We start from the raw sequence: 27673 nt of genomic DNA, 5'->3' as shown, positions 1-27673 counted from the left end.
AACAGCGTTTCATATTAGTCTACTCTTGGTTCCTCATTCACTTTATCTGGTCACAGAAAGTTCATTCTTCACATACATAATGACTCACAAGGGCTGATAAAGCTTAAATTAATACGTCACCACGAACGCATTGTATGTGGTGCAGTAAATCCAACAGACAGCTGATGTTATCCATTGCAGATAATATCTCTCAATTTCTTCCTAACCCATTTGTTTTTCTCTCTGTCCTCTCAAAGCAATTCCCAGCACTCATAACAAACAGGTTTCCAGAATTCTTTGAGGAAATGCATGTTGTGGAGACTAAGTCAGTCTACACATTATCCCAACTGCATGGAAGCTGCCAGTGGGAATACTCAGCTTCCTTACTGTAGAGGCTCTGTAAGAGGATACAAGAAAGGCCACTGGTGCTGGCTCAGTCTCACTGGTCATTCAAATATTTCTCCAATTTCCTCGACTCCAGTTACTCTCATATTGGAACAGCCAGAGTGGTGTAATGGTTTGAGTGTCGGGTGAGGACCTGGAAGATCAGGGTTCAAATATCCACTTTGCTCCCAGGAAGCTCATTGAGTGACCTTGGTCCAGTTTTTAGAAAAGGACAATGGAAATTATATGTGAATGCCTTTCTCATAATCCAAGCCATAATGCAATCAAACCATCCAAAAACGCATTCTGAAGTTGTCCATTCACAACGAGCCACCACCATGACCACAGATGGTCAACCTATTAACAACTGTCGTCCTGTCTTAAGGATACTAACTTTCCACCTGAGTTATGTGCAGGGACTCAGGCTCTGTGTTCATTCCACACCTATGGGGACTCCTTGGTGCACATCAAGACTCTTGCTTTTCTTTTGTCACACATAGGGGAAAACCCTTCAGGTATGATTCAACTGTTAGGTCTCAGTATTCAGTTGTGGACACTCTCTTCAAGGGTCCATTTCATGGGTCCAGGAAGAGGATGGCTTTGGGTGGGGTTCCTCATGTTAAAACCTCTTTTCTATAGTTAGCTTGGGCTCCCTTTCTTCCTTGCACCTGTGTTGTTTTCCTTTCTGTTTCTTTTTAAAAACTAAATTCAGTTATGGATCATAGGGAATACATCACTATAGACTTCCCTTCCTAAGCCCAATTCAAGAAAGCCTCAAAATTGCAACATTGCAGGTTTCAGGGTTCAGATAGTGCCAGCGATCCAACCCAAGGAACTCTTGCCAAGTCTGGTGCGGGCGGGGGTGGGGAGCCTGTGGCCTGCCAGATGTTGTTGCTGAGCTCCGGCTCCCATCAGCTGCAGCCAGCGTGGCCAATGGTCTTGCATGATGGGAGTTGTAGTCCACTGAAATTGAGACCACAGCTCCTGCTGCAGTTATTTGTCCCATGGGCTGTGTACACACTATACCTCTATAACACATTCAAAGCACATTCTTTCCCTCAAACATTTCTGGGAGCTGCAGTTTGTTAAGTGTTGCTAGACACTCTAATTCTGTGAGGGCTAAACTGCAGTGTCCATAACTCTTTGAGGGAAATAATGTACAGTTTGCTTAATAAATCAGCCACCCAGAGGCAAACAACCAACACAGGAGGGCCCATGCAAGATCAAGACCATGGGTAGGCAAACTAAGGCCCAGGGGCCGAATCCGGCCCAATCGCCTTCTAAATCCAGCCCACGGACGGTCCAGGAATCAGCGTGTTTTTACATGAGTAGAATGTGTCCTTTTATTTAAAATGGATTTCTGGGTTATTTGTGGGGCCTGCCTGGTGTTTTTACATGAGTAGAATGTGTCCTTTTATTTAAAATGCATCTCTGGGTTATTTGTGGGGCCTGCCTGGTGTTTTTACATGAGTAGAATGTGTCCTTTTATTTAAAATGCATCTCTGGGTTATTTGTGGGGCATAGGAATTCATTCATCCCCCCCCCCCCCAAAATATAGTCTGGCCCTCCACAAGGTCTGAGGGACAGTGGACTAGCCCCCTGCTGAAAAAGTTTTCTGGCCCCTGATCAAGACCTTTGTGTGGCGGGGGCAAATGACTGTCCCTGCCACTATACTGATCTGACTGGGTGCCACTGAAAGTTTTCCTCCCATTATAAATACAGTGGTACCTCGGGTTAAGTACTTAATTCGTTCTGGAGGCCTGTACCTAACCTGAAACTGTTCTTAACCTGAAGCACCACTTTAGATAATGGGGCCTCCTGCCGCCGTCCTGCCGCCAGAGCACAATTTCTGTTCTCATCCTGAAGCAAAGTTCTTAACCCGAGGTACTATTTCTGGGTTAGCGGAGTCTGTAACCTGAAGCGTATGTAACCTGAAGCGTCTGTAACCTGAGGTACCACTGTAGCAGGGAGAGGGAAGGAGGCAGTCCTCATGGGGACTGCGGCATGGCAAAGAGGCAATGCCTCCCTCTCTCACACCATATTTCAGCTCCACCTCACATACCCTGCCTATTGGTTGAAAAACAATCAGACATGCAGATACAAACCCATATGAGAAGCATCATGTCTAGGATAGCCATGAACTCATTAATTATCTGATGTTCCTTTTACCACTCTGATTCCACACTTTGAGGTTTAATGCTCCTTTGGGACTGCAAACAGAGGATGTAGAGAGATAAAACAAATCGGAAAGCGTGGACTGATTCATTCTTCTAGGATAGCTAAACTCCCTACACAACTTATTCACTAAACTGTCTAGCCGATCAGCTGAGTCAAGGCTACTATTTCCAGTACCCCCGAGTTTATAAAGCCACCAGTGATTCAAACTATTGCATGCTTGAATATTTGCCATGAGGAACACCTCCCTGACATGGAACACGAGTATGGGGCATAGCCTTGCACAGGGGTTCTGTCTGAACGTGGATTAACAGCTTGAGTAGGGGGCCACACGCACCAGCCCTGCCCTCAACACCCCCTCCGCTCCACCCCGACTTTGCCATGTTAAGTTGAAAGGGCTGGAGGGTGAATCTATAATAATAATAATTTATTATTTATATCCTGCCCATCTGGGCTGGGTTTCCCCAGCCACTCTGGGGAAGCACATTCCAAGCACATTCAGCTGATCATGTTTGGGGCATCCTCTCTAGACTTTCAGTATTTTGTAGCAGTGATTCAACCGAATACCATAACTGCAAGTTTGCACAATTAAAGTGCTCTATTCACTTTAAAGGCCTTTTGTGGGTTGGAAAGTGATGGGGAATTGCACTGAAAAGTGTGGGGCCGAACTTTTCTTTCTTTCTTTGGCGATCACTTGTAGCCGAGTAAGATTGTCTTCCATAAACATGGTTTTTACTATGAGTCCGTAAGTGACTGTGGAGGCCAATTCTGGACCCACACATCCTTCCACAGTGGGGACATTAGTTTCCGGACAGGAGGTGATCACGGTGTGGATTTGCCAAGTGTGCCTTCCTCTTAGCACATTTCTCCCTTGTGTCCTGAGTTCAAGTGTCTTCAAAGCCCATGACACCTTTGGTAAAGGCTGTTCTCCAACTGGAGCGCTCGCAGGCCAATGTTTCCCAGTTGTCAGTGTTTATACTACATTTTTTTAGATTTGCTTGAGACAGTCTTTAAACCTCTTTTGTTGACCACCAGCATTACGCTTTCCATTTTTAAGTTCAGAATAGAGTAGTTGCTTTGGAAGACTATCAACAGGCACCCACACAACATGACCAGTCCAACGAAGCTGATGTTGAAGAATCATTGCTTCAGCACTGGTGATCTTTGTTTCTTCCAGTACACTGATATTAGTGGGACCGAACACACTGGCAGGAGCACCGTATTGGCTCAGCAGGTGAGCATCGCCCCTCTGCCTGCAGATAAGCAGCAACTCACATGCCAGCAGGTTAAGTTAGTACCTCTGCCCCACCACACTGCCCCCTACTGGAAGACAGGCAAACACCACACAACATATACAATTTGATCTTATTTGTAGGGCGCTCTGTTTTTGTTTTTACGTTCCAGTTTTGTTTTGTCCCATGGGAAAAAAAGAAGAGAGCAAGGCAGGCAAGTCAACTTAATGTTTTATGTAACTTACTTGTTTTAGTATTTTAGAATTGTAGGCTGCCTTGGCAGAAAGGCAGTATATGCATTCAGTCTATCCATCACTCAGTACTGGAGCCATGGAAACTCCGGTGGAAGCGGGATGAAGCTATGGGAATCTAGAGCTTCCTTATAAGATTTCGATGTCCCGTTCTTGCAGTCAACAAGATAAGCCTTTCCAGTTGAAGGAATCCTTGCTCCAGCCTTAGAGGATCTTTTTTTAAAAAAGAGAAGTTTTGAGTTTTGCATTGGACCATATAAAAAAGACAGTCATGGTTTTTATAATGATTTAGCCACATGTGGAAAGAACAATTCACATGCCTGTTTTTCTACAGCCTGCAAAATTGCATAATGCTTTTATCATGTGTCATGCATCTTGGGTGTTTCCGCACATTTATCGTCCAATTTCCTTCCCATTCACAAATTCTTGATACAGAAGTAAGGTCTATGTTCCTAGATTCCATTACACGTTTACCCCTGAATTGAAGCTCACATCTGCGAATAGGCTGGTTGCATAATAAACTGTTCACTGCAATGGTGTGGTTGGTTTTTTTGTTTTGTTTTAAAGCATCCAGTACATTTAACTTTTTGGTTGAAATTGTTGTTTTGGATCTGTCAATAGGAAATACACTTTGTAAATGTTATCCTGCAGGTTGTGGACTCTCCTTCCTTGAAGGTTTTTAAGCAGAGGTTGGATGGCCATCTGTCAGGGATGCTTTAGCTGAGATTCCTGCATTGCAGGGGGTTGGAATAGAGGACCCTCAGAATCCCTTCCAACTCTGCAATTCTATGATTCTATGAAAAATATGTTGCCTTGGAGCACGATTCTATGCATGTTGACTCAGAAGTAAACTCACTGTATGATAGGGCCTTTGTTGTTGTCAGTTAGTTTCATAAGTTTTTTTTAAAAAATATACTTTTACAAAAACAAAACCCACAAACACAAAAAGCACAAAGATTAATTAGAGTAGCAAAGAAGGCTTTGGGTGGGAATTAAGACCAGATAAACAATTGAGAGGGGAGGAACCCAGTGGTGGTGGTAGCAAATTGCCCCAAGATTTGATATCTGTGTTGAAGTAGAACAGTCACTTCTCTTGCAGATAACAGTTTACAGCCAGAGATGGCTGGACTGAAATTTGAATAGCTCAAGTAGTGAAGGAGGGTAGAATGATCAGCTTTAAACAACACATTTTAAAATCAAGAACTTTATGAAGAGTATTGCACAAGACACCATATATATCAGCATCAGAAAAGGGGTGGGGAATGGGGAGGTGATGTGTCACTTACTTCCAGTGACAAATGGGCTAACTATAGCTGTTGACACACAACTGCACTCTGAATTTCTACTGAAAATGATGCACTAGCTGGTTGGTAAAGCTTATTGACTTAGCAACAAAACACTGGAATGTTGGGAAACGTGGGTCCCCTGCAACATGAGCAATTCTTTTGGGACATGGTCTGGATCCTGCGCAACAACTACTAACGGTGCATCTTTCTATTTTTGGAAGCTGCCTTATGCCTAGCCAGATTATTGGCTCATCTTCCATTTTCTACTGATTGGCACTAATAGGTCTCTAGGGTCTCAGGAGGAGATCTTCCCAGTCTTGCTATCAACCTGAGATCCTTTTAATTGGAAATGTTAACTGGGAATTGAGGGATTCAGTTGTTGGTTTCAGTGGTGTTTGCTGACCTGTAGCCTGAAAAACTTTTAAAATATACTTAGTTAGGTTGCAATCCTATACGTGCTTACCTGGGAGTAAGACCCACTGACCGCAATAGGGCTTACTTTTCAGTAGATGGATGTAAGATCGCACAGTTAGCATTTCTGGGCATAATGCAATGCAACGAGAAGCTGACTGCTTACATATAACAGCTACTAGGTAGAGGCCACTTTGGATTACTTGACTGTGAAGCAGGTTTAAGAACAATTCTATAGACACAAAGGCCCAGTTTGCACTCCTCCTTTCTACCATGCAAAGTAGCATTTGAAATGGATATACAGTGGTACCTCGGGTTAAGAACTTAATTCGTTCTGGAGGTCTGTTTTTAACCTGAAACTGTTCTTAACCTGAGGTACCACTTTAGTAATGGGGCCTCCCGCTGGCGCTGTGCCGCCACCGCACGATTTCTGTTCTCATCCTGAAGCAAAGTTCTTAACCTGAGGTACTATTTCTGGGTTAGCGGAGTCTGTAACCTGAAGCGTATGTAACCTGAAGCGTCTGTAACCCGAGGTACCACTGTATCACACAGATGTTTGATTAAGCTTAACACCCAGTTCATGAAATCTCTCCCTCTTAGCCCGGTATTTTTCTGATTGGCAGCAATTCTCCAAAGTCTCAGGTGTGCAAGGTCTTTCCCATCACATAGTACCTGATACTTTTAAAAACTGGAGATGCCAAGCTTTGGATTTAGGATCATCAGCACAAAAAGCAGGGGCTCAACTACTGAGCTACACAGTTTCTGCTCATAACATGATGCTGTCATTACAAAAACAACAACCACAACCCACACCTTCTTTTAATTTATTGTCTTCTATCATGGAACCCAAGGCAACGGCCTTGTGGTTCCCAGGCAGTCATCATTTCATTCAAGCCCTGACCAAACCCAGATCCACCCCGATGTGCCTTCAGATCGTCAAACAATCGTGATAAAGGCAGAAGCCAATGGTTTGTATTACTATAAGGCAGATTCCTATGTAGAATCCCCTTCTGTTAGGGAAGGGGAGAGGGTGTTAAAAATTTTCAGTTTAATGTACATAAAATGCTGTGTTTGAATGCACTGTAGTTAAAATGCTGTAAAGGGAGGCTTACCTTAGACAAAAGGTTCCACTATGGCAAAAGCGTCGGAGAAGGCTGGTAGTTCTCCATTTCTGGAAATGTGAGCTGCAGAACTCTCACAGGAGGAAACTGGAATTTGAGAAGCCTTGGGGGTGCTTTTTGGAGATGACTGGTGGTAGTAGCCTTAGCAGGAGCGGTTACAGAGCAGCTCTGCAATGATACACAAGCTTAGGAACTTCCTCTGAGGCCAGAGAGAGAGAAAAGTTTATGCATAAAATGGACTGTTTCAAGAGGTGGCAGAGAGATATTTCTAAATTTGTCTGGCAGGGCAAGAAGCCTAGAATAAAATTTAAAATATTAACAGATGCAAAGGAACAAGGTGGATTTGCCCTGCCAGACTTTAAACTTTACTATGAATCAGCAGCTTTTTGCTGGTTGAAAGAATGGTTGCTTCTTGAAAACACTGACATTTTGGATCTAGAAGGGTTCAACAATGTATTTGGATGGCATGCATATCTGTGGTATGATAAGGTCAAAGCACATAAAGCATTTAAAAATCACATTGTCAGGAAAGCATTGTTTAATGTCTGGATAAGATACAAGGACTTATTGGAAAATAAAACTCCAAGGTGGCTGTCACCGATGGAAGCAAAAGTTCTGAAAAAGCTCAATATGGAGGCCAAATGGCCGAAATATTGGGAAATTTTGGAACAAGACGGAGATAGACTGAAATTGCAGAGTTTTGAGAAATTAAAAAACAAAGTGCGAAGATTGGCTTCATTATTATCAGATAATGGAGGCATATAAGTTGGATAAGAAAATTGGTTTCCAGGTGGAAAAATCAAAATTAGAAACAGAACTATTAGAACCCAAAACTAAGATTTTGTCAAAGATGTATAACTTGCTGTTGAAATGGAATACTCAGGATGAAATGGTGAAATCTGCTATGATTAAATGGGCACAAGATGTCGGACATAACATAATGATGGCTGACTGGGAACAGTTATGGACCACAGGTATGAAGTTTACGGCATGTAATGCCTTAAGAGAGAATATTATGAAAATGATATACAGGTGGTACATGACCCCAGTCAAGCTTGCAAAAATCTATCATTTGCCCGATAACAAATGTTGGAAATGTAAAGAAACTGAAGGTACATTCTTTCACCTTTGGTGGACGTGCCAAGGATTAAGGCTTTCTGGGAAATGATATACAATGAACTGAAAAAAGTATTTAACTATACCTTCTTGAAAAAACCAGAGGCCTTTCTCCTGGGCATAGTCGGTCAATTGGTGCCAAAGAAGGATAGAACTTTTTTCATGTATGCCACAACAGCAGCAAGAATACTCATTGCAAAGTATTGGAAGACACAAGATCTTCCCACTCTGGAAGAATGGCAGATGAAGTTGATGGACTATATGGAACTGGCAGAAATGACTGGCAGAATCCGAGACCGGGGAGAAGAGTCGGTGGAAGAAGATTGGAAGAAGTTCAAAGATTATCTACAGAAATATTGTAAAATTAATGAATGTTAGAACGATGTTGGATAGAAATTAAGTGGTTTCCAGCTGTAATGCTTTAAGGGAATATGAAAAATGGGTTGTTAAGAGGTAAAAATCTAACGCCACTATTTTAAGACCAAAGATTAGGACAAATAAAGAGGGTAAGGATTTGCTGAACCAACAAACTGAACTGGAATACAAAAAAGGGAGGTATGAGGAGGTCTGGGAAACAAGCTAAGGAAAAATAAGCAATGGAAAAATTGAGTGGTTTTTAATCATTTTTATTTTGTATTTTTTTTCTTTTTCATTTGTTATTGTAATATTTTAAAAAATCTTAATAAATATCTTATAAAAAAAGAAAAAGAAAAGTTTATGCATAAAGGACGGAACCCCATTGCTCTTTTGCAATGTGTTGTTACATTTATCAATTCTTGTTCTGCAGTAAAGCTTTGAGACTCATTCCTGTGGTGGGGAGAATTCCTTTCTACACATGGGCCAAAGAAAGGATTCCTAAGAAGCTAATAATCCTATTTGAGTGTGCTTCTGTGTATTTGAACATCGCATAATGGGAAGTCAGGTAAGCACATTCCTTATGTGAATGGGCGGTGGGGCGAGGAGAGAGACCATCTCCCATGCTCTACCTAATAGCTAACACTTCCACTAGTAGAGAAACAAAACCACCACTAATCCAATCTCCCATTTCCTCTGATACGAAAGTCCTCGCCTCGGCGACTTATCCCCGCCCTCCCTGCACGTGACTTCCAGTCAAGGGGCTGCAACTTTCTGCTTTCGTTTCCTGGCGATCCTCTCTTTGCAGCTGGGGATGCAAAGTTCAGCTCCTGTAAGTTGTGTGTCTGTGTACGAGGAGAAACTTTTGGGACAAGAGCCTGCCTCCCCATCGCGCCCTGTTTCCAACCCTACCAAGCAAACCCGCTTCGGGGAACTCTTGGTGGTGGTTTGCTTTTTTTAAAAAAGCGAAACTAAAAGTGGTTTCCTCTCGCAGGAGGACGGTGGGTGCCTCCGGCTTTTTGCTGGTCGATCTCGGGAAATATCTTCAAAATTTGAGAGGTTCCAAGTGCATTTCCCTGTTCTAATTTTACTCGTCTTAACTTTTTTTTTGGGGGGGGGGTCGCTTTCTGCGCTAGAAAGCAACGCAGCTGATCCACAACCCTGGCTGGTGAGGTGGAATCCAAATACAGCAACTGACCTCTCCTCCCTTCCCGAGCTTTGCAGTAGAGACTAGAAAAGAGGGAGAGGGGGGATCCCCAGACTGGAGCCCCCAATCCTGGAGTGCCGCCTCCGCTGCTGAGCGGGGGGGGGGGGGGGGGGGCAAGAAAAGCGCGCAAGCGTGGAAAGGTCCTGTAATGAGTAAGAATTATTACCTTGAAACATTTGTTTCCCGCGGGAATGACACACGGTATTCTCAATTTCTACAGTTGGGAAGGTTTTGCAGTAACTATAAAATATTATTTTTTGCTACACATAGTACTGTTGTTGTAATCTCGGTTTGCTTACAAGAGTGGCTTGGGAAATCCTGCCAGATGGGCGGGGTATAAATATTGTTGTTGTTGTTATTTTTTCATCATCATTATTAACCATGTAAAGGGAGGTGTTATTGCTGCAGGAAAACAAAATAGAGAGAACGACTTGCCTTCCAAAATCACCTACCTAAAGGTTTCAGGGTTGGTAGTGACAATATAGTCATAGAATTAAAAGTTTATGCAATTCAGACAAAAATAAGAAAAGTGACTTGATGAGGATGATGATGATTTATTATTTATATGCCGCCCATCTGACTGGGTGGTCCCAGCCACTCTGGGCAGCTCCCAACAAAAAATTGTAAAAGCACAATACAATATCCATTCTAAAAACTACCCTGAACAGGCCTGCCTTCAGATGATGATGAGATATTGCCTCCTATATTAGAGGGGTTCACTCAAGCATCTCGTATGTTAAATTCATATGTGAGGGGAGTTTGGGGGTTTTTTTTATGTTGCCCTCCCCACACCAGCCATGCCATCACCACACTCCTACTGCTGGCCACACCTTTATTAGCCATGTGAAGGGGCCGTTTACACAGAACAATATTTATTTGAAAGCTTTAAGCCGGATTGTAAATCATTTATGCAGAATAAGCTCTCTCACACACATATCTGCACAATTTATTCGGGTTGCAGAATTGGTATTATTCAGGGAGCAGAATTTCTGTTACCTTGTTCAGTATTTGGATTTTCTTCATGTATGGCGCATTCCCAATGAAAGTCTTGCTTTGGCAGATACGGTATATATTTTGGTAAAGGCGGCTCCTCTGAAACACTTTCCAACCTGCAACTGCCTAGCTCTTTGACCATCCAATTAGCTGTATGGCTGGAATTCACCTCAGGCTCAACCGAGTGGATCACTAATTCCCATGGGTGTACAAAATAAAAATATGCATGATTCTCCCCTCACATGGAGGAGTCCTCTGTGGCTACATCAGTAATCCAATTTAAATTAAAAAAATCATTGATTTTTAGCCACCCTGTCTAATAGCTATGTAAGTACATGTACATTTACAGTCTGCAAATCTCATATTGACCCAGGTTGCATGTGAAGCAGCTAGATTGATTGTTGCATCTTGTTAGCCATCTTGCAAGCTAAGGAGTCTCTAAGCTCCAGGACTCCCCGCCTAAGGAGGCCTGTTTATTCCTTTTGTTGGTCTTTCTCAGGGAGCTAAAGGCCTTCTCCTGTAGATGAGCCTTCAGCGATTTGTCTTCAGTCATGCTGATTTCTTATTGGATGATTTTTTAAAACAACAACAACAAATAAATAAATGCATACCAGTGCAGATTAATCACAACTCTGTTGGTAGGAAGGGAAACTGGTTGCTAACTGCTAACGGCGCCTGTTTTTATTTATTAACTATTTCATAGCTGTTTTTGTATTTTTTAATATCGTTATTGTTAGTGAAAGGTGGAACTTTTATTGGATTAATAAATAAATAAATAAATAAATAAATAAACACAACATAGCTCTGTGGTATGGGAACATAAACAAATGTGACTGGTAAAGAATATCAGGTGCTTTGACTGGATTGCTATTAAATATTCCGATAGGATGTGTCTTGTTAAAATAAACTTCATGTTCCAGTGGATTTAACACGTCAGACCTGCTCAAATGACAATTGCACTATGAATATGCACTGATGATGCCATCATCCTTGTTATTTAAAAAGTTCTATTTTCAGATGTAGTCTCTCCTCATATTCTTTACATTTATTCTAAAACAAATGTTTGCTTAAGTGTCATGTAGTAGTGGAAGGTGTTTTGAAAAAGGCTGGACAGAGCTTTGGAAATTATTCTGAATGTCCTTAACCGTTACTTACAAGGCAACAGACAGATTACCTCATGATCTTTTCCTGTCTAGGTTTTAATGATTCATATTGAATGAAAATCTATTAATGAATATAGAGAAGGTCTTTTCTCAGCAGATTTGTGTCACTAATCTGTGTTGTGTCTCATGTGGATAAGAGCTTTTCAGTATGAATCCAGTACTTAAGATATCTTGAATTAGGGCTACTATAAGAAAAATGTCCACTGAAGGTTATTTTGTCAGAAAAGTGCATAACAAAGTAAAAATTGTGTCAGGGAAAAGGTAGTTTTTTGATGTTCTTTTTTAGATGACCGGGGTTGTTGAGTCGTGGGTTGACATTGCAGCCGGCACAGCGATTTCTTCAAGTAGCTCTTTATTATGGTAAGCTGGAATAGAACTGACTGCGAACAGCTCAGCCGGCCTGTATTTATAGGCAGCCGGCTGTCAACATTGTAACCACAACAGCCCAGAGTTCCCGCCTAAAATAACTGGCGCGGACCTGAGTGAAAACTATCTACAGACCTGAGTGAAAACTATATACAGTATCCCCCTGTTGGCCCAGGGTGAAACTACACTACATAACACCCCTCCCCACCGAGATAAGGCGTTAGTTACAATCGTAATGGTTTCCTTATATACAGCACTACGCGTAATGGTTCAATTAGGCACAAAAGCATATCGGTTACATTTCCCATACTTAGACCAACAGTGATACCTGTCCAACAACATAGTCCTTTAAATGAGTTGGGCGCTTGGAAACTCTGCCAGACCGCCGGGGACTGGTAGCCAAGTCCGGAGGGCCACACAGTTCTCGCTGAGGCTGTGGTGCGACCCTAGGTGGCGTTGGAACCAACTCCCCTGGATCCGCTGCTGTGGGTGGAGCCTCCGCAAGTGGAGTGGTCTGAGCCTGTTCTGAAACGGCTTGGTTCGGCTCCACGCTGGCAGTTCGCGAGGGAGGTGTAGGTGGGGCCTCGCCATCTGTACGTGTCTCTTCTGGAGCCGCCAGCGCAGTTGGGGGCACCTCGGTAGTGTCCAAGTCCCCAACCCTGCGCCTAAGCTGGTCTATGTGCCGTCGCCACAAGCGTCCGTCTTCGAGTGCCACCTGGTACGAGCGAGGTCCAGTGACTCCCACTACTGTGGCTGGCACCCAAGGGATGTCCCCCACATAGTTCCGGGCAAAGACCTGGTTTCCTGGGACAAATGACCGTGGTGCGTTGGCACAGCCTGGGGGTTCAGCCACGGCAAAGTCTGGGTGTAGCCGGTCGAGCGGTGACCTGAGGCGGCGGCCCATAAGCAGTTCAGCAGGACTCCTCCCTGTGGCCGCGTGAGGGGTGATGTGTTGCACGAACAAGTATTCGGCGACCCGCTCATGCCAGTCTCCCCGGTCCAGGCGCGCCAGTGCCTCTTTTGTCGAGCGCACCATTCTTTCCGCTTGCCCGTTGCTGGATGGATGAAAGGGTGCCGTTAGGGCATGGCGGATGCCCAGTCCCAAAAGATATCGCTCAAACGTGCCTGACGTGAACTGCGGTCCGTTGTCAGAGACAAGGACATCAGGACACCCATGCGTTGCAAACAGGCCTCGCAGCACCCGGATGACAGCTTCGGTAGTGGTGGAGGGCATCAGGGCGACCTCCAGCCATTTGGAATAGGCGTCCACCACTACCATAAAGGTCCGGCCGTGAAAGGGGCCAGCCAGATCGATGTGCACCCTCGACCAGGGTGTCTTTGGCGTCTCCCAGGTGTGTCCCTGAGCTGCCGGTGGTGCAGGCCTCGACTCCTGGCACGCTTGACAGGCGGACACCCAGGCAGTGATGGCATCGTCCATATTAGGCCACCAGACGTAACACCGAGCCAACGCCTTCATTTTGACAATTCCCGGGTGGCCAACGTGCAGAGCCTCCAGGACGCGCTGACGGAGTCCCTGGGGAATCACGACGCGGTCTCCCCACAGCAGACAGCCGCGATGAGCTGAGAGTTCATGTTGTCTGGTTGCGAAGGGCTGGAACTCCGATGCAAAGGGCCCTTGTGGCCACCCCCTCCACACCCAGTTGAGCACCCGGCTGATGGTGCGATCCTGGGCAGATGCGGAGGCCACAGTGGCAGCCGATACAGGCGCTGCCGGAAGATCCTCAATCAGAAGGAGCGATGAAGCTGGAGCCGGGTCTTCCACAAATGCTGGAAGAGGGCAACGGCTGAGGGCGTCGGCATGGCCCATCGATTTCCCCGGGCGATGGATGAGCCGGTAGTGGTAGGCAGCCAGGAAAACAGTCCATCGCAGCATGCGTGGTGAGAGGACCGGTGGAGTTGAACGATCACCGGCGAGGAGGCCCAGGAGTGGCTTGTGGTCAGTGATGAGGTCAAAAGTCCTGCCATAGAGGTATTCATGGAACCTCTTCACTCCAGCCACAAGTGCCAATGCCTCCTTGTCGAGCTGGCTGTAATTCCGTTCCGTCGGAGATAGTGTCCTGGAAAAGTAGGCGAGCGGTGCTTCTCTTCCATCTGGAAAACGGTGACTAAGGACAGCCCCGATGCCAAAAGGTGAGGCGTCGCAGGCAAGGACCAGCGGCCTGGATTCACTGTACTGTACCAGCACACTGTCTGAAGAAAGGAGAGCCTTGACCGCGTTGAAGGCCGCCGTCTCCCGATGACCCCAGGCCCAAGGCGTCTTAGTGCTAAGGAGTCGGTGAAGAGGCTCAGCCACTGTGGCTTTGTGGGGCAGGAACATGTTATAAAAGTTCAGCAGCCCCAGGAATGCCTGCAACTCCGTTTTGTTCTTTGGAGTGGGGGCCTGCTGGATAGCGCGGATCTTGGATGTGGTTGGATGAAGACCGGAGGCATTGATAAGATAGCCCAGGAACTCTACCTGTGGAACGGCGATCTGGCACTTCTCCCTCTTTACCTTGAGCCCGGCCTCCTGGAACCTGGTCAGCACGGCACGGAGGCGCTCGAACAGCTGCTGGTGTGAGTCTGCAGACACCAAGACGTCATCAAAATATGGTACCACGCCTGGAAGCCCTTGCAGGAGACGCTCCATAAGGCTTTGGAAGATGCCAGGAGCCACACTCACCCCGAACTGCAACCGGCGGCAACGGAATGCCCCCCGGTGGGTGACGATCGTCTGGGCTTCAGCAGTGGCATCATCGACTGGCAGTTGTTGATAGGCTTGGGCAAGGTCCAGCTTAGCGAAGACCTTACCCTCACCCAGGGAATGCAGCAGGTGTTGGACAACAGGAACCGGATAAGCGTGCTGCTGAAGTGCCTTGTTGATCGTGCACTTGTAGTCAGCGCAGATTCTCACCGACCCATCTGGCTTGACAGGCGTGACGATGGGGGTTTCCCACTTTGCGTGGTCAACCGGCTCCAAAACTCCTTGGGCGATCAGTTTGTCCAGTTGTTCGTCCACCTTAGCCTTGAGAGCAAAGGGAACCCGGCGTGGCTTTAGCTTGATGGGGGCGACTTGTGGATCAAGGCTAAAGGAGATGGGCGTACCTGTATATTGGCCCAAGGTGCCGTCAAAAACCTCGGCAAAGTCTTTGACCAGACCCTCAGTCTCTGCATTAGAGATGCAGTTGATGCCGGTGACTTCCAGGCCGAGGGCATCAAACCAGTCTAGCCCTAGGAGGCTTGGCCGCTGACCTTCGACCACCACCAACCGGAGCAGGCCCGAAAAATCCTTGAAGGCGATCCGGAACCGGCCAACGCCTACCACGGGAATGTCGTTTCCCTGGTAGTCTCTCAGGTGTACGCGGTGAGAGTCGAGTTGCCTTTTGGACACTCTGGGTACCAGTCTTTTGATGGTGCTCCATGACACGATGGACAGGGCAGACCCGGTGTCGATCTCCATGTCACATGGAGCTCCTTCAATGAGCACCGTGACGTTCAGCTTGCGTCGCGTAGGCGAGTCGGTTTGGCCAATCGTGGTTCCAGACGGGCAGCGGCAGTTGGTGAGAGCGAAACAACTTTCCTTGGCAGACTGGAGTGAAGACTTGGACTTGCGAGTCGATGAAGGGGGGGTGTCAGACGGAGCCGATCGGCAGACCTTAGCGATGTGGCCCCTTCTGGAACACTTCCTACAGATGGCGTCTCTGAATCGACACTTGGCACGGGAATGGTTGCCTCCGCAGCCAGCACATTCCGGTTGGCCCTTGGACTTCTGTTGGAACTTCCTGCGCTCCCGCTTTGTCTGGTGCACGTCATCGTCTTCACTGGAGGATGCCTCCTCACTGCTGGCCTCTTCATGATGCACCGGAACTGGCTCCCTAGCAAGACGCGGGCTGCTGGACTTGCGGATCTCCTGGGCGGAGCGTTCAGCAGCTTCTGAGGCCACAGCCTCCTCAATGGCTTTCTGTAGCGTGAGGTCTGGCTTGGCTAGGAGGCGCCGTTGCAGATGGATGTCCCGGACCCCGCAGACGATTCGATCCATCAGGGCATCGTCTAAGTCTCGGAACTCACAGTGCATTGCAGCCTGTCGCAGGGCGGTGGTGTAGTTGTTGATTGACTCCCCCTCTGCCTGGTTCCGGTGGTAGAACGCATGGCGGGCAGCAATCTTGGACGGCTTTGGTGCGTAGTGGTTGCGGAGCTTCTCTTGGATCGTGTCCCATGGTGTTGCCTGGACTGCTTCAGGCGCAACCAACGCTCGGGCCGTCTCAAACACCTCAGGCCCACAGAGGCTGAGGAATAGGCCCCGCTTCCGATCCTTTGATACTGCTGTCAGCTCGTTGGCTTGGAGGTAGCAGTCGAACCGAGCGAGGTAGGAGTCCCATGATTCAGAGGCTGGCGCAAACGGCAGTAGAGGCACAAGTGAAGCCATGATTCCGATGCCGGCGTGAAGGGCGATGGATGGAACACAGTGCTCTAGCCAGAACAGTCAGCTCTGAATTGGTTCTGCCCAGTGATTTCGCTCAGTGATTTCGCTCTGTGATTCAGCTCAGTGATTCAGCTCAGTTCAGAGGCTGGCCGCATCTGGCTGTGCTCTGATGTCCATCCATCCCATCCTCGTCGCCAGAGTTGAGTCGTGGGTTGACATTGCAGCCGGCACAGCGATTTCTTCAAGTAGCTCTTTATTATGGTAAGCTGGAATAGAACTGACTGCGAACAGCTCAGCCGGCCTGTATTTATAGGCAGCCGGCTGTCAACATTGTAACCACAACAGCCCAGAGTTCCCGCCTAAAATAACTGGCGCGGACCTGAGTGAAAACTATCTACAGACCTGAGTGAAAACTATATACAGTATCCCCCTGTTGGCCCAGGGTGAAACTACACTACATAACAGGGGTGCTGCTGGGTTCTGTTCTGGGCCCATTGTTTCTCAGCACCTTTATAAATGACTTGGATGAATGGTATTGAGGGGATGCTTATCAAATTTGCAGATGACATCAAACTTGGAGGGTTTGCCATTACTGTTGAAGACAAAATCAGGTTTGAATATAACCTTAACAGATTGGAGAACTGAGCTCAAACTAACAAAATGAATTTCAATTGTGACTAATGTAAGGTTCTGCACTTAGGCCAGAATAATCAGCTGCACAGATATAAAATGGAGGACACCTGGATTGCCAGTAATACATATGGAAAGGATCTAGGAGTCTTAGTATACCACAAGCTTAACATCAGTATGATGTAGCAACAACAAAAAAGTGAATGGAATGCCCAATGTATGTCAAGGAAGTAAGAACATACACTAATGAATTGTCTAGGATTGCTTCTTCAGAAGCAAACCTCAATATTTATTTAACTTCTGGCATTCATTGCAACACACAGGCATCCCTTTATTGAGTAGTCTTCTAGTTAAAAGGTTAACGTTTGCCCCACCCTTTTTCATAATATGTATTTCTGACTGTGTTTGTAGAATATGGAGGAAAGTGAGATTACAGGAGCACTTGTAAATGAGACGGAGAATGTTAAAGAACCAGATAAATTAAAGGTAAGTTCTTGAAGTGCCAATGCAGTTCCATTGAAATAGCTTAAAGCTTGCAGCCCAGATATTTACAGAGTGTATAATTGTGTATTTGTACCATTTCATAGAGAATGGAGAATGGTGAGTCTCCAGGCGCACTTGTGAACGAAACAAAGCATCTTGGAGAACAGGAAAAAGACAAAGTAAGTTCTGTCGCTGGTCCTTGTGCAGTTCCATTAAATGAAGATTATAGTTTTAATTTGTAGGTGTCTCCCGCTGGATGGAAGTGAGAATTAAACCAGACTTATTGTTTTAATGGATGGATAATTTGGTTCTGATTAACTTTTGTTTTGTAGACTACTGAGGAAGGCCAAGTTGAAGACCAGCGTGTCACAGAGGCAGAAAGGGAACGGCAAGAATGGGAGGTAAATCTCTGTAGGTTTTCATGCCATTCAAAGATGGCAGCATGAACTTAATGCATAGGCTATGTGGAACCCTTTTCCAGCCCTTGGGTTGGGTTTCATTCCCATGTGAAGAGCCAGGGGCTGCATGTCATTGGTGGGAGGAGCCGTAAGCAAAAATGGGCAAGACCTGGGGCAAAAATGGGCGGAACAATAGGCGTGACTCTTGCCTTTGTAGAGAAGGCTACATTCCAGCCCCACACAAGCCAGAGGGTTCTACGCACCTCCATTCATCTTACAGGCAAGCAAAGAGTCATTACAACACTATAATAATATATTCCAGCCAGGCAAAAGCATTCAGGGAGGGTGAAGAGCAGAGCCCTATGACAGGTATGGCCCATGGCCAAAGGCTGGATAGAGAGCCCTGGAGGACGAGGGACCCAGCCCCCCAGACCTGAGGTTCCCCACCTTCGCTGCCTGCTGCAAGCAGCCACATTTGTTTAGAAAGCCTTCCGCTGAAACCGTCTTGACTTCTCTTGCATTGCAAAGGAGAAGGTTGCCAAAGCTGAAAAGGAAAAGGCCGAAACGCTTTTTTCAAAACTTGCTGCCGATGAGAAGAGGTCCCGCTGCCAAGAGGAGTTCACAAAGCTAAAGGGTCAGGAAAACGAGGCACTGAGGGAAAGAAAGATGGTGCAGGAGAAGCATCAGGTAATATAGATTTGTATTAGTTAGCTGCCTTTTTGCATCCCTATCCTGAGGTGGCGGTGGTGTTGTTATTGTTATGTAGGACCTGTGTCAAAATGTTGCAGTGGGGAGTGCTTCCTGCTGTGGATTAAAGCAGGTCAGCAGCGAACGTTACAAATTCAAAATATAGGAGAGTGAAAGATAGAGGCGGCTGCTCATATCGTCAATTTGGCCCCTTCCCATCAAGTAACAAGAGAGCCTATTTGTACTGCCATTATTTTAAGCAAATAGCAAAATAGTCAATATGGGGAGCCTCAATCCTGCGTCTTTTTGTGGCTTGAAAGCCCAGCATTTGGGGGCTGGTTCTGGCTAGTTTGCAGTGAAGGAAAGTTACTCTGCACATGCTTAGGAGTACAGTGGTACCTCGGGTTACAGACGCTTCAGGTTACAGACTCCGCTAACCCAGAAATAGTACCTCGGGTTAAGAACTTTGCTTCAGGATGAGAATAGAAGTGGCGCGGCGGCAGCGGGAGGCCTCATTAGCTAAAGTGATACCTCAGGTTAAGAACAGTTTCAGGTTAAGAACAGACCTCTGGAACGAATTAAGTTCTTAACCTGAGGTACCACTGTACTCAACTTCTTAAAACTCTTGTTCATGTCCCAAGAGAGGTATTTAAACAAATTTGAGAGCTAATCTAGATTAAAAAGAAAAAGAGGGAAAAAAAGATTTGGGAGTAACATCTTCACTCTCATTAAGATCTGAGTGTTTGTTGTGCCCTGGAATACATTTTGATTGAGACACAAACTATCTTTAAACAAGGACAGAACAACTAAATAGAGCAAAAATCAAGCAACAGGAATATTGTGACCCATTCAAACATTATGGCCACCATGTGGACATTGCTGGAAGTGCTTCGGCATGGCATAATGGGTTCTGTAGAGCAGCAACAGAAACAATTGCAATATGTGACTATGACATTTAAAAGGCCTCTATAGTGTTAATTTAGGAAACCAAGCAGTACAGAAGCTGGCTGTTCCAAAGTTTAAATATAATCAAGGTTTGTCTGTTTGGGCTAGAGCAGTCTTCTCTGTCCTGGTACAATCCAGATGTGGTTGACTACAATTCTTATCAGCCCCATCCAGCACAATGAATGGTCAGAGGTTATGAGGCTTGTAGTTCAAAACAACTGGAAGGCACCAAACTTTTAGAAGACATCTAAAGGCAGCCCTGCCTAGGGAAGCTTTTAATGTTTAATAGGTTATTGTATTTTGGTGTTTTGTTGGAAGCCACCCAGAGTGGCTGGGGAAACTCAGCCAGACGGGCGGGGTATAAATAAATTATTATTATTATTATTATTATTATTATTATTATTATTATTATTCGGACCTAGGATACTTTTTCTTGGGGGTGGACAAGAGTCTAGGAAATTAAATCAAGGGAAACTTTTATAGTAAATATTAAGCAATATTTTGTTTACTCTAACTGCTTGGTTGTTGTTGGCATTCAGTAAAATGATTACCTTTGAAAAAAACATTTCTATCTCCCAGCATCAGCTACCTCCCATTGACAGATATTTAAATCTTCTCTCACATTCTGCAGGAGGAACTTTCCTCAATAAATTCAAAGAATACTGAGCTGAAAAGGGAAATTCAGATCCTTAAAGCCAGGCTTGCAGAAGAGAAAGCCAAATGTGGAGAGCTTGCACAGAGATATCGGGTAATACTTACATTTCATTGTTTAACCTTCAAAGGGACATAGCTGTATTCAGGACTGTGGGTGAGATGTTGCTGGAGCTGGGCTGCCTAAGGCACAAGGGACAATATTTTAAACTATTCCGATTTCAAATTTTCCTGCATGCTTGGGTAGGCTTTGCAACTCCTCCTTGTATTTCTGAATTTGTAGTTTACTACAAATTAACACCCTCATTACTCCTCCGCTTGCAATTTCGTTAGGTGCAATTACTACTTAGGCACTTAAAATTGCCTAACTTTTTAGCAGCGCATTATACGAGTGTGGCCAGTGAGCAAAAGAGCCCAGCTATATCAGACCAAAGGGTTATCTAGTCCAGCATCCTTTTTGCAAAGTGACCAAGCAGATACCTATTGGAAGCCCGCAAGCTGAGCAAGACTGGCCACTGGCCAAAGGTTCCCGGTCCTGTTAGAAACTTTAGGAACAAGCAGGCACTATGGGGCCTACACGCCAGTGAAACCTTTCATCCAATAAGTATAGCATTTTGGGTTTTGCTGTGTTTTTATGAACAATGTCATAAATTGTTTTTATCTTCTGTTTGGTTTCTAAAATACCAGCTCAAAAACGACATACCTGAGAAGAAGATGAAGTTTATGCGGTTGGAGAATATCAAGGATGAGAACATGTATATGAACATAACCTGCCTTTTTCACATAGAGACAAAAATCCCATTCAGGCTAAGCCAAGGAGAAGCTCTCATCACGTTTGAAGAGGAATGTGGTAGGAAATGTGCATTCATATATATGAATGCTAATTTTTTTTTTTTTTTTAGCAAAGAAGTTTGGGTTAAGCAAGCCCTTTCATTCTTCTGGCAGGAAGAGCTTAGGACTAATTAATATGTTCCCAGTCTGCTACTTATTTCTTCCTTTATGTCAGCCAAGTCTGGGCCAAGACGTTGAGCAAACTGACCACACGACCCTGCTGTGAAGATATAACAGTAACCAACAATTGGATGCCCTTTAATGGTGCCCCAAATCTGCCACCTTAGGCAGCTGCTTTACTCTTCCTCTTGATAGGGCCAGCAGGATATTCATAGTGTAATGGCTAAGCTTTATGTCAGAATCAGGGAAAGAAGCATTGACCTATAAAGTGGTCTGCAAAATTATTTAAAATCAGTACAGTCAAACCTCGGTTCCCAGATGCCTCCGTTTTGGAACGTTTTGGCTCCCAAACACCAAATACACGGAAGTAAGTGTTCCGGTTTTCAAATGTTTTTCGGAAGCTCCTGTGGCCAGTCAGAAGCCACGCCTTGGTTGTCAAACGGGATTCCGGAATGGATTACATTCACCTTTTGACATCATGGCATCTCAGCTAGGGACTAACAGGAGGAGTCAATAATTATTTAATAATTGTTTAAATGATATATTTTGCGGAGGGGGGCAGAAAATCTCCTTAGGGGTTGGATATGACCCATAGTCTAGCCAGCCCTGCCTTTCACACAAACTTCTGTGGCATTGTGCAAGCTAATTCCCCGCAATTTTTGATTACTTGACTCCTGTGAACTTTTAAAACCAAATGTATATATGGCCAATTTTTATGTATGAATTTGTTCCTTAGTTTTATACTTGGTTATGGAAAACTATTAACATGCTGTCCTTCAGTTGCCCAGGGACTGATACAAAAACACTGCCATAATGTGAACTTTGAAAGTAAGATGATATCTATGAAAGCTCTGCCTGTTATCCTGGAGAGGGGAGTAACATTTGAGGTAAGTCAGTGACCATGGTTTTTAAGTGTTATGTGTTGGTGAGTTGAACTCTGAAACAAAAGTTTTGTTGGTGGTTGCAATTCTATACAGAGTTTGTTGTTGTTTAGTCGTTTAGTCGTGTCCGACTCTTCGTGACCCCATGGACCAGAGCATGCCAGGCACTTCTGTCTTCCACTGCCTCCAGAGTTACTAAGGGGTAAATCTTTTTGAACTTGGACTTTCAGAAATATGAAGGCCTGGGGAAAACAGGAACATTAATGAGAAATGTCTGTTCCCTCCTTTCTGTTTTTTAAAGGATAATTGTAAAATGTGGTGTTTTTTTTTAAATCCCAGTGAATTTTCATTTTTTTCTCTCTGCACATCTCTCAGGACTTGTATTTGAATAAATCTTCCACAGAATCAGGTTGTATCATATACATTGCAGACCTGTATATTTTTTTTTTAAAATAAATTTTTATTAATTTTCCAAACACAAAATAAAAAAAACAAACAATACACAATACACCAACATACAAACATATAAACATGTATAATTTCATAGCCATTTTTTCATAAACCTTACTTTCCGGACTTCCCCATACCTCCCCTTTTCTGCATCCTTGTTTTATATTTCTTCAGCAACTCCTCACAACTAAATATTCAATTCAATTTCTTTTAAGTTCTTCTAATATTGTTAATTACAGCTGCAATTCTCTGTTTCCCAACCCCTTGACATTTTAACATTCCTGAATTTTACAACAAGTTCTAAGATAAACTTTGAATTTCTTCCAATCTTCTTCCACTGTCTCTTTCCCCTGGTCACGGATTCTGCCAGTCAACTCCGCCAGTCCCATGTAGTCGATCACCTTCGTCTGCCATTCTTCCAGTGTGGGTAGTTGTTGTGTTTTCCAATACTTTGCTAGAAGAATCCTTGCTGCTGTGGTCGCATACATAAAAAACGTCCTGTCCTTCCTTCTCACCAATTGGCCGACGATGCCCAGGAGAAAAGCCTCAGGTTTTTTAGGGAAGGTCCATTTAAGAACCTTCTTAATTTCATTATAGATCATTTCCCAAAAAGCTTTTATCCTCGGGCAGGTCCACCAAAGGTGATAAAAAGTACCTTCAGACTCGTTACATTTCCAACATTTGTTATTGGGCAAATGATAAATTTTTGCAAGCTTGACTGGGGTCATGTACCACCTATACATCATTTTCATAATGTTTTCTCTTAAGGCATTACATGCCGTAAATTTAATACTGGTGGTCCACAACTGTTCCCAGTCAGCAAACATAATGTTATGACCAATATCTTGTGCCCATTTTATCATAGCTGATTTCACCGTTTCGTCCTGTGTGTTCCATTTCAACAGCAGATTATACATTCTCGACAGATTCTTAGTATTGGGTTCTAACAGTTCTGTTTCTAATTTTGACCTCTCCATCTGGAAACCTATTTTCCTGTCCTGTTTAAATGTCTCGTTTATCTGAAGATAGTGCAACCGATCTCGCACTTTGGACTTTAATTTCTCATAACTCTGTAATTTAACTTTTTCCCCATCTTGTTCTAAAATTTCACAATATTTTGGCCATTTAGACTCCATATTAAGTTTTTTCACCTCTTTAGCTTCCATTGGTGACAACCACCTGGGAGTTTTACTTTCCAATAAATCTTTATACCGCATCCAAACATTATATAATGCTTTCCTAACAATATGGTTTTTGAAACCTTTATGCAGTTTTACCTTATCATACCATATGTATGCATGCCAGCCAAATCTATTGTCAAACCCTTCTAGATCCAAAATGTCTGTATTCTCAAGAAGTAGCCAATGTTTCAACCAGCAGAAAGCCACCGATTCATAGTAGAGTCTTAAGTCCGGCAGGGCAAACCCCCCTCTATCTTTTGCATCAGTTAGAATCTTAAATTTTATTCTGGGCTTTTTGCCCTGCCAGACAAATTTAGATATATCTTTCTGCCACTTCTTGAAACAGTCCATCTTGTCCAAAATCTGCAATGTCTGAAATAAAAACAACATTCTAGGCAATACATTCATCTTGATAACAGCAATTCGACCTAACAAAGAGAGTTTCAATCTTGACCATATTTCTAGATCTTTCTTTACCTCTGTCCAACATTTGTCATAATTGTCCTTAAATAAATTCACATTCTTAGATGTTAAGTTTACCCCCAGGTACTTTACTTTTTTCGTTATCACTAAACCTGTTTCATTCTGAAACTTCTCTTTTTCAGCCAATGTTAAATTTTTGTCCAACACTTTCGTTTTCTGTTTGTTCAGTTTAAATCCTGCTACTTGACCAAATATCTCAATTAGTTCTAATACTCTTTTAGTACTAGTATCTGGCTGTTGCAAGGTCAGTACTAGGTCATCTGCAAATGCCCTTAACTTGTAATGTCTAGCTCCGACTTGTACTCCTTTAACCAACTGGTCTCCTCTAATCATGTTTAACAAAACCTCCAGGACTAATATAAAAAGTAAAGGGGATATTGGGCACCCCTGTCATGTACCTTTTTCTATAGATATTTCTTCCGTGACCACATTGTTTACAATTAACTTTGCTTTTTGTTTAGAATATATTGCACCTATACCGTTTTCAAACCCTTGACCTACCCCCATCCCTTGGAGATTCTTCTTCATAAAGCTCCAACCAATATTATCAAAGGCTTTCTCCGCGTCCACAAAAATTAAAACAGCCTTCCTATTGATGTCCACTTCTAACAGTTCCAAAATGTCTATAATGTTCCTCACATTGTCCGACATATGTCTCCCTGGAAGAAAGCCAGTTTGGTCCTTATGAATCTCCCCTACCAACACTCTCTTCAGTCTTTTTGCCATAATGTCTGCAAAAATTTTGTAATCCACATTGAGTAATGATATAGGGCGGTAGTTTTTAACCTGGTTGTTTTCAGTCTCAGTTTTCGGTATAAGTGAAATAAAGGCTTCTTTCCACGACTCCGGTGCCTTTTTCCCCTCCAAAATTTCATTACATACTTCCTTCAGTGGTTGTACTAACCATTCCTTCAACGCTTTATAATATCTGGCGGTCAAACCATCTGGTCCTGGAGATTTTCCCAATTGCATCTTCTGAATGGCACCCTCTATTTCTTGTCCTGTTATTTTCTCATTCAAAATCCTTCTGCTTTGCTCTGAAATTTTTGGTAATCCATGTTTCTTAACAAATTCTTCTATTTCCTGTTCGTTAACTGGCCCTTGTACATATAATTTCCTGAAGTAACTTTGAAAACAATTACTTATCTCGTTTGGTTTGTGGATAATCTTTCCGTCCACTTCTAAACTTGTCACAGTGTTCAGTTTTTGCCTCTTTTTCAATTGCCATGACAGAAGTTTCCCACATTTATCTGCTGATTCAAATGTCTTTTGTCTCATTTGCTTTATTCTCCATTCTATCTCTTGATTCATCAATTCCATATATTGCACCTGATAGTGTTTTATTTCTCTCAGAATCTCATGGGACTTTGGTTTAGACCTCAATTTCTTTTCACCTTCTTTTATTTTTTCCAGAATTTTTTCTTTCCTTTCATTTTGCTTTTTCCTCTTTATGGAGTTCTGTTGTATTAGGAAACCTCGCATCACGGCCTTACTTGCGTCCCAGATTATTCTTTTTTCCACTTCTGTTCTCAAATTTATCTCAAAGTAATCTTTCAGTGTTTTTTGGGCCTTATAAATCTCTTCATCTCTAAATAGGGTGTCATTCATTCTCCATCTAAAGGATCCAGTTGATGTTAGTTTCATCTCCATCTTTACAGCATTATGGTCGGAGCAAGTCTTTGAGCAGATTTCTACCTTTTTAATCCTTGGCGCCATACTGCTAGTTACCCAAATTTGGTCAATTCTTGTCCATGTCATTTTTGCTTCAGAGAAAAAAGTTCCCTCTCTCTCAAGAGGGTTCCTTGTTCTCCAAATGTCAATCAAGTCCATAGTTTCAGTCATTTCAAAAAAAGTCTTTGGTAGTCTCCCTTCCTTGGAAATTACTTGTCTCTGTGCTTTGTCCATATTTGTGGAAACATTGCAGACCTGTATATGACTGCTCAGAAGTAATCACAATTGAGTTCAATGTTACTTACTCCTACAGAAGCAAATACAGTCATACCTCATGTTACATTTGCATCAGGTTGCGTGTTTTCAGGTTGCATCCTGCGGTGACCTGGAAGTACCAGAAAGGGTTACTTCTGGGTTTTGCCACTCATGCATGCACAGACGCGCAAAAGGACGTCACATGCCTGCGCAGAAGCGGCAAATCACGACCTGCGCATGCGCAGACGCGGGTTGCATTCATTTTAGGAAGCAAATGGGGCTCCGGAACGGATCCCCTTCGCAACCAGAGGTACCACTGTGTAGGATTACAGCCCAAATCTTTTAACATATTTTTTTGCATAGTATACTCTAGTGAAGCAAAATATTGGACCTATTTACTTACAGCCTTCTTAGCTTGATATGTGAGAAATGTATTTAACACCTGATAGTCACAATGATGTTTGGTAACAAGTATAAGTTCTGCAACCTTCTGCCACTCATGATGTAGCTGATAGGGAGTGTGTTCTTGCCAGTGAAACCCATGCTATGGTCATGATATGTTTTGGCCTTTTTGCTTCTATAAATGAACATGGCTACAGTTCTGGATTTTATTTCACACCTGTAATTTTGGATTGTTTTGCAGCTCCATGCTAAGATCTCTAGAAAGCAGATTAATGTTTCTAACATCCCATACCTAAACATCCCTCCGGAATGGATGAGAGATAAGTTGGAACTGAATTTGTACAAAGCTAAACTGGGAGGAGAAGTGCAGCATGTGACCTATGACCAGCAGTCCCAGATGGCCCTCGTTACATTTGGCCAGCCAATAGGTGATTTCTGAAGCATTGTGCAAGTTAACTTTACAGAATCAGATCCCCTTTTAAGTGCATTGCTTTTACTTCGACATTGTTCAGTTGACTGCAGATTTGAGCATCATATGGTTGTTGCAAAACTGATCTAAGATGCATTGACACCAAGTACTATCTCCTGTCTCCCCCCACTGGTAGACTTATAACACAGTCTATTGCAGGATTACTTAGAAGTAGCCCTATTTAGTTCAACTGATATTCCCTACCACATTCATATAGGATTGCAGCCTTAAGAATAAAAAGGATATCTAGCAATGTTACCTGAAATGCATTGAGTTCCAAACCACATTCTTCTGCACTGGTGAATGTTTTTTATTCATCCTAGAAAAGAAAAAGCAGATGTGCATTCCATTTTACATCTTTCTTATTCAGTAGTGCAGTTGTACACATTTTTAACCTCTGGCCTAGCAGTAACCATTTAAAAAATGATGCTTGGTTTTAATATTACTGTAAACAAGGGGGGTGTTTATACCCCAGATGTGCTAGAAACTGTTAGAAATGAATAATAAAAAGATATATGTTCACTCAGAAGTAAGTCTTGGCATGTTTATAGAGTGCTGTTTGAATTGTTGTGTCCTTCTTGGGCACATTTCCTAGCAGGGTGGCCAAATAATACAAGGAGATATGTGCTCCTACATCTTTAATAATGGTTTAGAAGCAGGAATGCCAGCAGTTATTGC

At 43.7% G+C, this 27673-nt stretch overlaps 1 protein-coding gene and 1 long non-coding RNA gene across 5 annotated transcripts in view; one reads left to right on the top strand and one right to left on the bottom strand.

The window, feature by feature from the left end:
* The window catches only part of NMI (N-myc and STAT interactor), a 135070-nt gene that overhangs the window by 105106 nt on the left and 2291 nt on the right, over positions 1 to 27673 (top strand). Inside the window, exons 2-10 of one of the 4 annotated variants that reach the window (XM_081008529.1) lie at positions 9116 to 9141; positions 17500 to 17574; positions 17676 to 17750; positions 17904 to 17972; positions 18498 to 18656; positions 20233 to 20349; positions 20940 to 21102; positions 21984 to 22090; positions 26768 to 26954. In XM_081008529.1, coding sequence (XP_080864655.1) covers positions 9124 to 9141; positions 17500 to 17574; positions 17676 to 17750; positions 17904 to 17972; positions 18498 to 18656; positions 20233 to 20349; positions 20940 to 21102; positions 21984 to 22090; positions 26768 to 26954 — 970 coding nt within the window. In that variant the 5' untranslated portion in view covers positions 9116 to 9123. Of the gene's footprint in view, positions 1 to 9115; positions 9142 to 9656; positions 9669 to 9689; positions 9718 to 17499; positions 17575 to 17675; positions 17751 to 17903; positions 17973 to 18497; positions 18657 to 20232; positions 20350 to 20939; positions 21103 to 21983; positions 22091 to 26767; positions 26955 to 27673 lie in introns of those variants that run through there. The other 3 variants (XM_081008530.1, XM_081008531.1, XM_081008532.1) reach the window with 3 other exon arrangements.
* LOC308479698 lies at positions 6830 to 11147 on the bottom strand. Its single transcript, XR_013987792.1, has 2 exons — positions 10513 to 11147; positions 6830 to 7007 (listed from the first exon to the last, which is right to left on the bottom strand). It is a non-coding gene; the product is annotated as an uncharacterized lncRNA (long non-coding RNA).

Source organism: Podarcis pityusensis (genome assembly GCF_964106645.2).
Source record: "Podarcis pityusensis genome assembly, chromosome: 1".
NCBI classification, from domain to species: domain Eukaryota; kingdom Metazoa; phylum Chordata; class Lepidosauria; order Squamata; family Lacertidae; genus Podarcis; species Podarcis pityusensis.
The sequence above is the reverse complement of the archived record's forward strand: the minus strand, read 5'-3'. Positions and strand labels throughout refer to the sequence as shown.